This window comes from Callorhinchus milii, unplaced genomic scaffold (genome assembly GCF_018977255.1).
Source record: "Callorhinchus milii isolate IMCB2004 unplaced genomic scaffold, IMCB_Cmil_1.0 Scaffold3, whole genome shotgun sequence".
NCBI classification, from domain to species: Eukaryota; Metazoa; Chordata; class Chondrichthyes; order Chimaeriformes; family Callorhinchidae; genus Callorhinchus; species Callorhinchus milii.
Genome location: NW_024704744.1, coordinates 84041060 through 84054280, shown reverse-complemented (window position 1 = coordinate 84054280; position 13221 = coordinate 84041060). Strand labels below are relative to the sequence as shown.

Here is a 13221-nt window from a genome sequence, read left to right as displayed (position 1 = left end):
ACATGTATGTGTGTATGTCTCTCTCTGTTTGTGATTAATATCCATTTTTTCTACAGATATGTAACATTGCCACGAATTTCCACAATTGCATAACCAATTTAAATCCTGTGAATTTTTAGCTTCCTCTTCTATGTACTGTATTCCTTATTTTTTTTTCCATCTCACCTCTCTACCACTCAATACATTTGTGTCCATTCTGTCTTTTCAATCAGATTTTCCTGCCTCTCAATCTACAAGGGAAAAGTTCTGCACATACATCACAGAATCATTGAAATTTAGGCCAGAAGGTTTACCCTTTACAAGCATTCTCTTTCCCCGCACAAAAGCAACCTCAACTTCAAATACCCCCTAAAATTGAAGAGATGTTTTAAGTAGGTCGTACACTAACAGTCTTTGATAAATTAATGAATCTAAGATTGACTTAAGTTCTCTTCAAATTCTGGTTGAAACTATTCATAATGAATGTTTTAGTTCTATGCCTTCAAATACAGACAATAGGATAATCTAGATGGGAGAATCTGTCATTTTAAAAGAAACTTTGTTAATAGTTTCATTTGAGTTTTCAGATATCCTTATTCTATTTTATAGTTTCACTGACTTGGTAATGTGCAGAGCTGGGTATATATAATTACTCACTACAGTCCCTGCATCCCTTGTTTGTAATTCAAGTCAATCAGTTCCTCACAGCATTTTCCATCAATGTAGCAGACGTTGACTACATACTGTACTTGGCTGCCAGAAAAGGTCCACACTGTAATGCCTGTAGGCTCTAAAGAACAGTAAGGATGAAAATATGCACTGCATAATATTCATTGCAACCCATTGTTGCAGAGCTGACTGACCTGAAACCATTGTAACATGACACACCATCTTATTCTTATCCTTAATGAACAATGTCATAATAAAAGAGCTTGCGGGTTCTGTTCTGGAATAGGAAACAGAAAGGTGATTAGAACATAAACATACTGAATCATTGAATATAGCTATTTGTAGTTTGATATTGTTTTGAGATTCAAAATGTGTTCTAAGAATACAGGGCTAGAATGGATTAATGTCTGTCTGAATACTGTGTATAAATGTCACAAACATAGATATAGCTTTTCCTTTTGATTTGAGCACAGTCGAGGATGTGTTTCTGCACTTGTTCTATGGTTTTAGAGAACATTGAAGTAACTTAAGGGAGAAGTAGATGGGTATTTGTGGAGGACAGGATTGCAGGGCTATGGAAAGAAAGCGGGCCAGTGGGACTGAGTTGGATTGCTCTTTTGGGAGTCGGCACAGACGAGATGGGCCAAATGGCCTTTTTCTGTGCTGTATGATTCTATGAATACTAAAAAGGCAAAACCTAAACCAAGATATAATGTTCAGGTGCTGGATCACAGCTCTCAGTTGCCTGGGGACTTGGATTTGAATGGTAAATTCAAAGTATGACTTCCACAGCATCCAACATGTGTTAAAAACATGTTTGATGATTTTGATATTGTGTTTTACTTGATGTAACTCTTGCATGACTTGGTAATTGATAAATTTATTAAGATGACCTGCACAATCTCAAAAGTGGCTACAGCACAGTTTTGCCAGCTGTAAACCTAAGAGACTCACACTATAAAGCCTGAATAGTTTTTGCTCCAGTGATTGAAGCTTAATAGTTGATACTCACACCAACAATATTTGGTTGGTGGTGACATGAATACAGTACTGGTGTCAGCATAAAGTTATACCTTCAGTTGAATGGTTCCAAAGACGTATACTCAGCCCCTAGGCTCTGGAACTCCATCCCCCAGTACCTTTGCTTTGCTTCCTCCCTTTCCTCCTGCAAGGCCGGTCTCAAGACCTTTCTCTTTGACTGTGCCTTCAGCTCCCCTTTCGACTCTCTACCCCCTCCTCGCTCCCTCCCTTCCCTCCCCTCACCCTGACCATTTCCCCCCTGCTCGGGTCCCGACCCAACTGTACAGGGCCTTGGGACGTCCTCCCGACGTGAAAGGGGCTCTATAAATGAAATCTTCTTGTTGTTGTATACCTAGATTGTTAAAGAAATTGCTTGGAAGAAGGTAAGGTTTTAGTTGACCACACTGTAACACTAATGCGTTGTGCATGAGGCATTGGAATTTTGGTTCATATCTGGCTCTCCATACTGTGTTACTGATATCAACCATGCTACTCTGAAAGTTGCTTTGACAATGCGGAGATACATAGAGTATACTTTATCCCACGGCTGTTTGGAGATGTTTAATCTTCAGTACCACAATGCAGATCATTCCCTCTAGTATCAGCAGTATCTAAAGATTGGTGACTGGCTGTCCTGTCAATGATGCATTGCTCAACAGGTATGAGACTGATAATTTCACTGTTGACTGGAAATTGTATCGCTTTTCCACTACATTCCATATTATTGTCAGCATTTTGAATGAAGAAACCGTGCAATCTGTATTCTGTGGAAATTGGCCAATGAACATTAGTTGAATTTGTTCTATATTGGATGCAGATATTGGGTGCCCAGAGGAGAAAGTATTCATTACTTAGCAGTAATATCCCTAGTTTGACTGCTGTAAGCATTCGTCAAAATATATTTTAATCTACATGTATATATTAATTCAATTATTGATGTAAACAAAACATGCTAAAATATGTTCTGAACCTCCATATTGAACCATTAGTGTGTTTCCATTTTCTCTTTTCCTCTTTTGTAATACTAATTTAAGCCTGAATAATTCTGAGAATATTTTAGTGCATTATTTTTGATTGATAATTCTCATGACCATGGAGTCCCATAGCATAGTGGTTATCATGATTGCCTTACAAGGAAGAGGACCCAAGTTCAATTCCCAGGCAGGGCAAAACCTTAGGCAAGTTTCCTGCTCACATGCCTCAGTTTACCTCGCAGTAAGTAGGAACGCAGTTGTTTGTCAATTGGCAGTACGCTTTCTGGGGGTAATAATCCCTCAAAAAAAAATCCACAACTGTTTGTGGGATTCTGCTGTGCACACTTTGCAATCTATTTTGTGAAGCGCATTGAGATATCTTAACAAAATTACATTTATAGAGCGCCTTTCATGTCGGGAGGACGTCCCAAGGCGCTGGACAGTCAGGGTCAGGTCCCGAGCATCGGGGTGGGGTGAGGGAAGGCAGAGAGGTGGGAGGGTGACTGAAGGCACGATCGAAGAGGAGACCAGCCTTGAAGGAGGCAAGGGCGGAAGCGAGGTTAAGGGACTGGGATGGAATTCCAGAGTGTGGCTGAAAGCCCGGCCACTGATGGTAGGGCAGGTCGGAGCCCACTGAATGGAGGGAGCGGGCAGGTTGGTAGGGAGTCAGCAGGTCAGAAAGGTAGGAGGGGGCAAGGCCATGGATGGCCTTGAAAGTGAGGATGAGGACCTTGAATTCGATCCTCGGGAATGGGGAGCCAGTGGAGTCGGGCGGGGGCGGGAGTGATGGGGTCACGGAGCTTAGTGCGTACGAGTACTTGAGCTGCAGAGTTTTGGATGATCTGGCCGATGAGGAGGGAGTTTCCATAATTGAGCCTTGATGTGACGAATGTGTGGGTGAGGGTTTCGGCAGCCTGAGGGGTGAGGCAGTGACGGAGTTTGACAATGTTACAGAGGCGGTGGTAGGCAGTGCCGGTCATGGTGCAGAAGTAGGGGAGAGAGGACAGTTCAGGGTCAAACAAGATACCCAGGTTCCTGACTGACTTAGTGAGGTTGAGCGTGCAGCCGTGGAGGCTGATGCTGCCAGCGCCTGAGGTGCGGAGGCGCTGATGCGGGCCAGTCAGGAGGGCCTTGGTCTTGCTGACGTTCAGCTGGAGAAAGTTGTCCCTCGTCTAACAGTGTGATGAGACACTAAATCAAATGCAAGGATTATAATATGACACACAAAGCATTTATTTTACCTCTGTCCATGTTACTCTGAGAAACTTGATAACATTGCTGAGTAAGAAATGCCTTTATTCTTGAAACACTTTACCACTTTATATTTGTAAAGTGGGCAGTTTTTTTCTCACGCCATATTTCTCAACTTTTTTTCGCGTCTAGAGAAACTATCTTAGATTTGATTCACTTATGGAAGCCATTGCACACTACTCCCCACGCTATCAGATTTTTGCATTAGTTTGGCTCACACCTAAATTGAACCTGCAAAGAAAGCGTTTCAGGTCTGCAGAAAGTGTTAATACAGAATAAGATTCCACTTCAATGCATAGCCTGATCTTGCAAGTCAACACCCTTTAAATTGATTGGCTCCAGTGACTGTATGCGCTGCTAAATAGCAATGAGTCGAAGCAATTGATGCAATCCTTAAATAATTCAATTCCAACCTGATCAAGACTGACAAGCCCATTGTAAGCAAAGTTAGTTTAAAAACATTTCCTAAAGAACTTCGTACAATCTCGGGTCCTGGTCTTTGTGTCGACTTTAAGAACAATCCATATATCTGGAATATCACAAAAAGTTTAGGTAAGTAGAACATGCTTCATTTTTATTTGAATACATGAAAGGGAATTTGAGAAAGAGAATTTCCTAATCTTTTTAGGAAAAATAATACCAAAGAGTATAGGAAAAGAGCAGGAGTGGAATTGGAATTTCCTGGCCGGGGTAAAACTTTACAAGTTTCCTTACTCCACAAGCCTCTGTTTACCTCTCAGTAAGTAGGAACCCGGTTAGTATTTGATTGGCAGATCGCTTTCCAGGAGTAATAATATCTCAAAAAAAAATTTGGTCACTCAATTCAGTGACCAGTGGAACACTGCTGTGCGCAATTGGCCACCGCGTTTCGCACACAAATACACAGGTCCTCATCCTCACTTTCAAGGCCATCCATGGCCTTACCCCCTCCTACCTCTCTGACCTGCATTTTACAATATATTCTATGCTTTGAGACGTCTCAATGAAGTGAGAAGGCGCTATATCAAATGCAAGTATTATTATTAATTGGATTAATGAAGGGCCAAGTATCAGTCACACAGAATGGGCCAAATGGCTTCCTTCTCTACTTAAACTTCCTATGATTCTTTCTATTTTAAAGTATCTGTATTAAGTTTGACATGAGCAGTAGAATCTATGCGACTTGTCCTGTCAATAATCAGATAAAGTATTCGTTCCTGTTACACTGAGAAAACCTTTTAAACTTGTTGAAAGTGAAATACCCTTGTTTAAACATTTTACAATTGTAACACTTTAAAGTGATTTTCTCTAGTGACGGTGTGTGCTGCTCCCTCATTACTCACATACTTGACTGCACTAAACTTGTCTATCCACTTCTATCCTAACTTGGCTCCCTAGTCCACAGCCTTTACGGTTGCCTGCAAATGCTTATACCTGTGACCTTCTCTTGCCTGTCTGCCCCTCTGCTCAACCATCTCAAGCTTGCTACTCGCAGTTCCTTGCTCTCTCCACCCACCATCGGCAGCCAAGCCTTCAAGCACTAAGCTCTGACCCATTTTCAGTGCGACACTCCCAAATTGTTGCTTGTTTTGAATAATTCCATGTCTTGTTAGTTTTTTTTCAAAAAAACCCTGAGGTTAAACTCCAGCAATGCCCTAATGCACACACTGGGTTTCCCAAGCGTTGGGTCTTGTGATTAGGTTAGCAACAACAACAACTTGCATTTATATAGCGCTCTTCACACGGGGTAGCATCCTGGAGCGCTTGTAGCAAACAGGATGAATAGGATGAGTGGGTGCCTTCTGTTATCAAATAAATAGAAATCTCCAATTACATATGTGGAACTCTCAGTAGTTTGGTTTGGATATAGTTAAGCATGGTGTTGGGTTTCTACATGTGTCAGGCATCCAGGTAACCACAACAAAATCAAAGATACATTAATGAAATTATGTAGCAGTAATTCTGCAAGTTTAGTCTTTTCCCTTTGACATATCTTACAACAGCTAGATAAAAACAGATGATATAATTATTTGTTACCAATAATTAAAAGGACGAGAAAGCTATTATTGAAACATGAATCCTTGTAATCGCAATAATCCTTCCCCACTCTAGGCACTGCCTTGAGTATACCCACCCAACTATTTCCATTAGGATGATGTCATTTGGGAAGGTTGAAATTTTAGTGGAGAGTTCCAGGAATCCAGAGCTAAATTCGCTGACTGCAAGTCAAAATTTCAGATTTAGAATAGAACATTGAGCAACACCTGAAGCCTCCAGCACCCAGGAACACAGCAACATTGGGACATCACTTCTAAACAAGGACTGTGGCTGTGTCTCTCACATTGGGTGTACTACTCTTGAAGCACTTTAGTCAGGGTGGATCGTTTGGGAGAGATTAGCCTGGGTATCAGCCAGCCTCGGGTAGTAGTACTCTCGCCTCGTCAGAAGGTTTTAAGTGTTGAATTCACAAAATATCCTGACTCTCCAATAAAATGCTAGGGGGGGGAAATGTATTATCAGAGTTGTTGCAGTTTAGATGAGATGGTTAAACCAAGGACCCTTCAGGTGGATACTAAAGACCCCATAATGCTATTTGAAAAAGAGAAGGGAGTTTCTCCTCTGTGTATTTGCCAACAATTGCCCAAGATAAAATGTATCAACATGTCAAGTTTATGGGATACTGGGGTTGAAAATAAATCCTGAGGAGAGTGATTGAAAGGAAAGAGTGATCCAGTGACTGAGAGGAAAGAGTTACTGATGCCTGGCCAATAAAAAAAACACCTAGCCAAATGTAAACTGTTTTCAGAAGGAAGATGTTGCAAGATGTTGTCCTGACAATGCCTTGGAACGAATTTCTCAGACGTTGGCCTGATCGACATAAGATTCCCTGTTTAAAAGATAATTTATGTCACAAAGCAGTCAAAATAATACTAATTTTCTAAGGAATGCAATTCCAACCTCCATTGTGGTTGTTCAGTGACATATCCTTAGATAGATCTAAGTTGAGTAAATCAATTATTTAAAAAAATAGTTGGAGTTGAGGTACAGATCAGCCATGATCTAATAGAATGGCAGAATAGGCTTGACGGGCTGAATGGACTACTGTTCCTATTTCCTATATAGACCACCAACAGCCATGGTCAGTGATACAGTGATGGAACTCAAGCCAAGAGCCTCAACCACATACATGTTCCACTGGAGGATATCTACTACATAAATAGGCAGTATATTGGTAACAAACATCAAATATAGGTTTCTAGAACTTTTGTAGTCTAGGATTTGTGATTCAACCATTGGAGAAATTAGAAAAGTATCTGTTTACTTGATGGGTGCATAAGATTGACAGAAACAATCATATATAGCTACTAATTTTTCAGGTCATTGGTTTTTTACATATATTTATATTTTCTGAGAATGAGTTGAATGCTGGATTCTATAAGGCAACATAAATACAGACATGAAATAGCAATAACACATTAAATAACATGTTACTTGCAACAATGTGTTTTTCTAAAATCTTTGTTTTAGGATGAGAATTTCCAGCCTGATTATCGTTTTTTGTGTTGCTGGATTTACAACATCTGTGGAAGCGAGAAGATCATCAATTGAAAATGAATTGAATGGAATTCCACTAAAACCATTAGACCAAAAAATCAAGGTATGTATCGATAAGATTCCAGTTCCTAAAAAAAACTCTATAAAAATCCTGGAATGCATACATGGAATTCTAGCAACTGAGGAGAAAGAGGTCAAAATCCAAGAAGGCATGGATAAGATTCTTACTTCCAAAGAAAACTATATAAAAATCAAGGAATACATTCCTGAGATTCCAGGATCAAAGAAACAAGAGAGAAAAAAACAGCAATGCAATGATTCAATTCCAACATTTGAAAAGCGAGAGAAAGATATCCAGGAATGCATTCGTGGGATTCCAAATTCTGAGGAACAAGATAGACTGATCCAGGAATATATTCTACGGATTCCACCATCTGCTGAACAAACAAGACAAATCCAGGAATGTGAGCACGCAATTCGAACATCTCCGGAACAAGAGAGACAAGTTAAGGAATGCGAGCATGCCAACCTATCAGTTGAGGAACTGCGGCAAGAAACTCGTGAGCTTATACCTATTGAAGGAAATTCCAACATCCGACAAAAGAAGAAAAAAATCCAGACATTCCAGACGTGCATTGCTGGGATTTTAGCCTCTGATGAGGAAACAAATTCAAGAGTTAATATCTCTGAAGTATTTTCCAATTATTCATTTTTAAATCTCACATCTGTCGCACAATTTCGCATTTCTGAGTATGTCAAACGGCTTAATTTTTCACACAATTACTTGAAGGCTATAACAAAGTTGAACTTTAGGAGATGTTGCTCTCTTGAAATTCTGGACCTTTCTTACAACTTGATCAATAATATTGAACGTGGTGCTTTCCAGGATCTTCTCAATCTTACATTTTTAGACCTCTCTTTCAACAGAAAATTACAAACCTTTCCTGAGTTGCCACCTGCTTTAAAGGTACTGAAGATCCACGGGACTTCAATAACATCTATTCAGGGTCAAATGTTGAAGGATCTGACTGGCTTGTCCCTTACAGATACAGCTTTAGTAAACATTGGAGGTACAGAGAAACTTAAGCATCTTCACATACACATAGACAGTCAGGATAAACCCAAATTTAATGGAAGAGGCCTTTATACATCCAAATCAGCTAGGAATTTAATACATCCTGGACATTTAAATAGTCTTAAAATTTCTCAAGAGTATACATCTGATAAGCTATTTTCTCCCAAGGTTTTGTCTACTTTAAGTAGACTTATTCTATTGCCAGTGGATAATTTGCATCTGGAAGGTGTATATCACTGGATGGACATTATAAGACTTTTGAGGGAAATTCCCTGTTCTTCATTTTCAAATATTACTCTTTCTGGAGTTTTTAGATGGTTTCCAAACTGTAATTGTGATGGATGCAAACTTGACTATAAACTCTGTTCGAATGTTTCAGACGGACACAAGAATGTTTCAAACCAGGCTATAAGTATTCGACTTAGAGAACAGCCAGAGGATGCGTATCCTGATGAAGGCAATATAATGAACTCTTTATTCTTGCTACATCTTAGTACTGTGCTTACAAAGTATAATCATGACCTAATCAGATTAAGCTGGGGTACAAAATTTATTGATATGTGCTCTTCTGTTGAAAATTCAGTACTTGATTTATCCAGTGGTAAAATAAGTAATTACAGCTCATGGAATCAGGAACTACCCCTGCCCAAATGCCGATCACTGGATGCTGTAACTGATTTTAAAATCTTTAATAATAACCTGAAAATTGATTTACTCTCTCTTATGTCTATTGTAAATGTAATGGAAAACATAAGCAGAATGGATGCCAGCCATAATCGCATATATTTAAGTGAAGGGAATCACAATATTATATGCGGATTTAAATCAAACAAGCTTTTGTTTTTAAACATTAGTAACAATCCATTTAACACCTTGGATAAGTTATGTGTTCCGTCTTCATTGGAGGTGCTTGATCTGTCATTCACAAATATTTCAAAAATTTTCAAAGAAGTATTTAAATTCCTACCCAATTTAGAAACACTATATTTGCGAGGAAACCATTTCATATTTCAATTAAAAGAATGTGTTGGGTTTTCTGACATTTATTGTGCATTCCCTTCTTGTTCTCAAGTAACAGTTGACTCCACAATTTCAATTACTATGAGGTCATATGTTAATACAACAAAAAATCCAATAATAAGCCTGCCAAAGAAAATTAAGCATTTAGATATGAGAAACTCTTCAATTGTAGATCTTCCTAAATTCTTTGTTCATGACCTTCCACACCTTCAAAACATGAAGCTAAGTGACAATGACATTCCCAGTTTGCCTTGTTTTTCATCTCCTTTATCTTATCTAGATATAAATAACAATCAGCTACAAAGCCTTCCAACATGTTTGAAGAACCTGTTCAATTTAACAGTGTTAAGAATTCAGAACAACAATATGGACTATATTGATGTTAAAAGCCTTCCTTTAACATTAGAGCAGATTGATTTAAGTGGGAACAAAATAGCAAAACTGCCTTCTGATTTTGGAGAAAACATGACAGAGCTGATATCCCTGAACATTTCAAGAAATCTAATAATTAAATTGGATCATAAGAATTTACCACGCAGAATTGTGGAACTAGATGCCAGCTACAATATGATCTCCGTTCTTTCCGAAGACTTTGAACAGCTTTCAGAACTGGAATCTCTGTTTCTGTCATTTAATAAGATCTCCTACTTGCAGCCGGGATGCCTGCCCCCTTCATTATTGACTCTGGACATCAGCCACAATGCTATCACAACAATAACCGAAGAAACATTCAGCCATTTAATTCATTTAGAATTTCTGAACATTGAAGGAAACTCCTTCTTTTGTAACTGTGACTTATTCTGGTTTGCAAACAATTTTGTTAATCGCCCGCTGTTAGAAGTAAAAGGCTGGGACAAGATCCTATGTTCTTTCCCACAACAGAAAAGAGGACAGCAAGTTAAGGACCATGGCCTTTCACTGTTGCATTGCACACCTGTACTCCAAGTGGCAATTGCAATGGCTGGTGCAGTCATTTTGACATTACTGATCACAGGTCTGTGCTGGCATTACGATGGCCCATGGTATGTTAAAATGGGCTGGTACTGGTGCATGGCGAAAAGGAGGGTCTATGAGAAGCGGCCAGAGAATAAACAGTATGATGCTTTTGTGTCATACAGTGAAGAGGATGCTGACTGGGTGAAAGCATGTATGGTTCGACAACTTGAATCGGAAGGATTTCAAATATGCTATCATGAGCGAGACTTCAAGCCAGGTCACCCAATACTGGGGAACATCTTTAACTGTATTGAGAATAGCCATAAAGTCATTTTTGTTCTCTCAACTAGTTTTGTTACTAGTTGCTGGTGTCAATATGAGCTGTACTTTGCTGAACATCGAATACTGAATGCGAATGAAGACTCACTAATTATGGTTGTGTTGGAGGAACTCCCTCCTCACACAGTGCCTCTGAAATTTAGCAAACTGCGGAAGCTCTTAAACAGGAAGACATACTTAAAATGGAGCCCAGAAGAGCACAAACAGACAATATTCTGGCACCAGCTCACTACCGTTTTGAAAACTACAAACAAACCTATTGTTTAAAGAACTGTGTGTGAATTGCCCCCCAACCTCTGGCTCTATCCCTCCACCTCACACCTTCCCTATCTATCTTCAAATCCCACTTTAAAACCCATCTCTTTGATCGCACCTATGGTTACCTTCTCCCCCCTACATAATACACTACATAAATACTCATTAACAATAATGTGTCTCTTCTAATTGTGAATGGTTTCTGCCTCTTCCCTCACTCCCAACCAACAAAGAGGGTTACATAAACCCTTTTTCATTCAGATCCTAAATAATGTGGATTCAGTGTGAAAATCCAATAAAGGTATGAATACCTTTATCTCGAAGATATTACATATACACATTTTTAATAAAATGCTTACTGTATTCTATATATAGATGGAGTGCATCTTTTATAGTACTCCAATGAGAACAGCTATAAAGTAATTACTGTTCTCTCATCCAGCTCTAATCCACACAACCTGAGAAGACTAAATGCAGTCCAACTTGCTCTGAAAAAGATTTTTTTTTACAAAGTACAACTGTTTCTCTCATTTATACAGCTTCCACATTACCTGTTGAATTTGCTTATATTTTGTCAATTGCAGAACACTGGGTAGAAGCAAAGAATCAATTCTGATACAAGCTGGAGGAAATCCCACCTTCCAACCAATTCCTCAAAAGCTGAGCAAATTGCAACAGCTCTTAAAACAGGAAGACTTATTCCTAATACAGCTGATTTGATTTAGCAATTGACTCACTATCGCTCTGAAACATTCACAATAAACCTGTTGTCAAAAATACCACGCAGATGCAACCTACACCTGATGTGTGCACCAAAAAATGTCCATAACTACAATTCTCTTATTAGCATAAATTACTTATTTCTGTCTCTATTTTTGTATTCTCTCCCGCCCCCCACCCTCACCTTATGTGCTATGCGTCTCTCCTGTTTGTACTGGAGAAAAGAAAATGGATATTTGATGTTGTATTGGAGTGCTTGCACTGAAATGAGAGGTTAGGTTTGATTCATTGGCACTTCCTTCAGATAATACTGTAACGTTGAGCAGAACTGGCACCAGCTCAGGGCTTCTTATTGTATAGATTACTGCATTCTAGCTGACTGCTTAGGTTATTTGCATATTTGTTTATGTGTTTAATATGATCCGATCATTGTTTTCTTTTTAAAATGTATATATTTCTGGACTTGACATTCAGGTACTCTTGGGTGTGTTTTGTTACGAAAATGCTTTTAAAATAAAAAGAGGGGAAATGTAATAAGTGTTGAGTATCACTATCCATCGGCAATCAAATAGGTACAGTTTATCTCAGTGATTTTCTGGGACACAAATGCGTCACAACAGGAATGCTAAACAGTCTCAACAACTTCACTGTCATCCTCTCATTTAATTGCATACAACTTAACTCTCCGGCACACTTCCACTGCTTTTCGCCCTCGATCTGAGTTGATCCTTGGCGAGTCAGTGTTAAGTACAGGATGGGCAGAATGACTGGATGGGAAGTCTTAATATCGTAAATTAGCTACTTAAAAACGATGCCGATTGAACTGTCGACAGGTGCGGAAACCATTATAAGGAGTATCCAAACCCCGCTCAGGTGCACCCCACCTACACCTGAAAACCCCAGAGAAGACTGCTGGAACAGAACGCGCGCGCGCTCTCCCCGGAGGGACACATGTGGAGTCCTGTAGCTCAGTGGTTAGAGCACTCGCTTTGCAAGCGAGAGACCTGAGTTCAATTCCAGGCAGAGGGCGAAACCTTGGGCAAGTTTCCTTACTCCACACAGAGCCTAATAATAATCCCTCCAAAACCAAAAACAATAATAAATTGGTCATTTTCAATCCACGACCGTTCGTGGGACACCACTGGTGCGCAATTGGCTGCCGCGTTCGCCCACAGGTCTACGTGGTCAATAAAGTGGTCAATCCCACTTTACAGTTGATTCTGTGAAGCGCTTTGGGCCGTCGAGAAGACGTAAAAAGCGCTATATCAAATGCAAGGATTGTTATTATTCTTATTATTGTCCCGTCCGCCGAATTCCTGAAAGGACTGGGCGCGGGTTGGCAGGAGCCAAGGCTCGGGGTCCCGGGTGTGGCTCGGGGTCCCGGGTGTGGCTCGGGGTCCCCGGCTTGGGAGGCACGGCTCGGGGTCCCCGGCTCGGGGTCCCCGGCTC

The 13221-nt window shown here is 39.9% G+C and overlaps 1 protein-coding gene across 1 annotated transcript; it reads left to right on the top strand.

Annotated features, from left to right (window-relative positions):
- The first annotated feature begins 7401 nt into the window (after nt 1-7401).
- Nucleotides 7402-11189, top strand: LOC103177980 (toll-like receptor 6). The gene has a single exon (XM_042333155.1). It carries the CDS (start codon nt 7402-7404, stop codon nt 11062-11064), a length of 3663 nt encoding a protein of 1220 aa, XP_042189089.1. The 3' UTR covers nt 11065-11189.
- The last annotated feature ends 2032 nt before the right edge of the window (nt 11190-13221 follow it).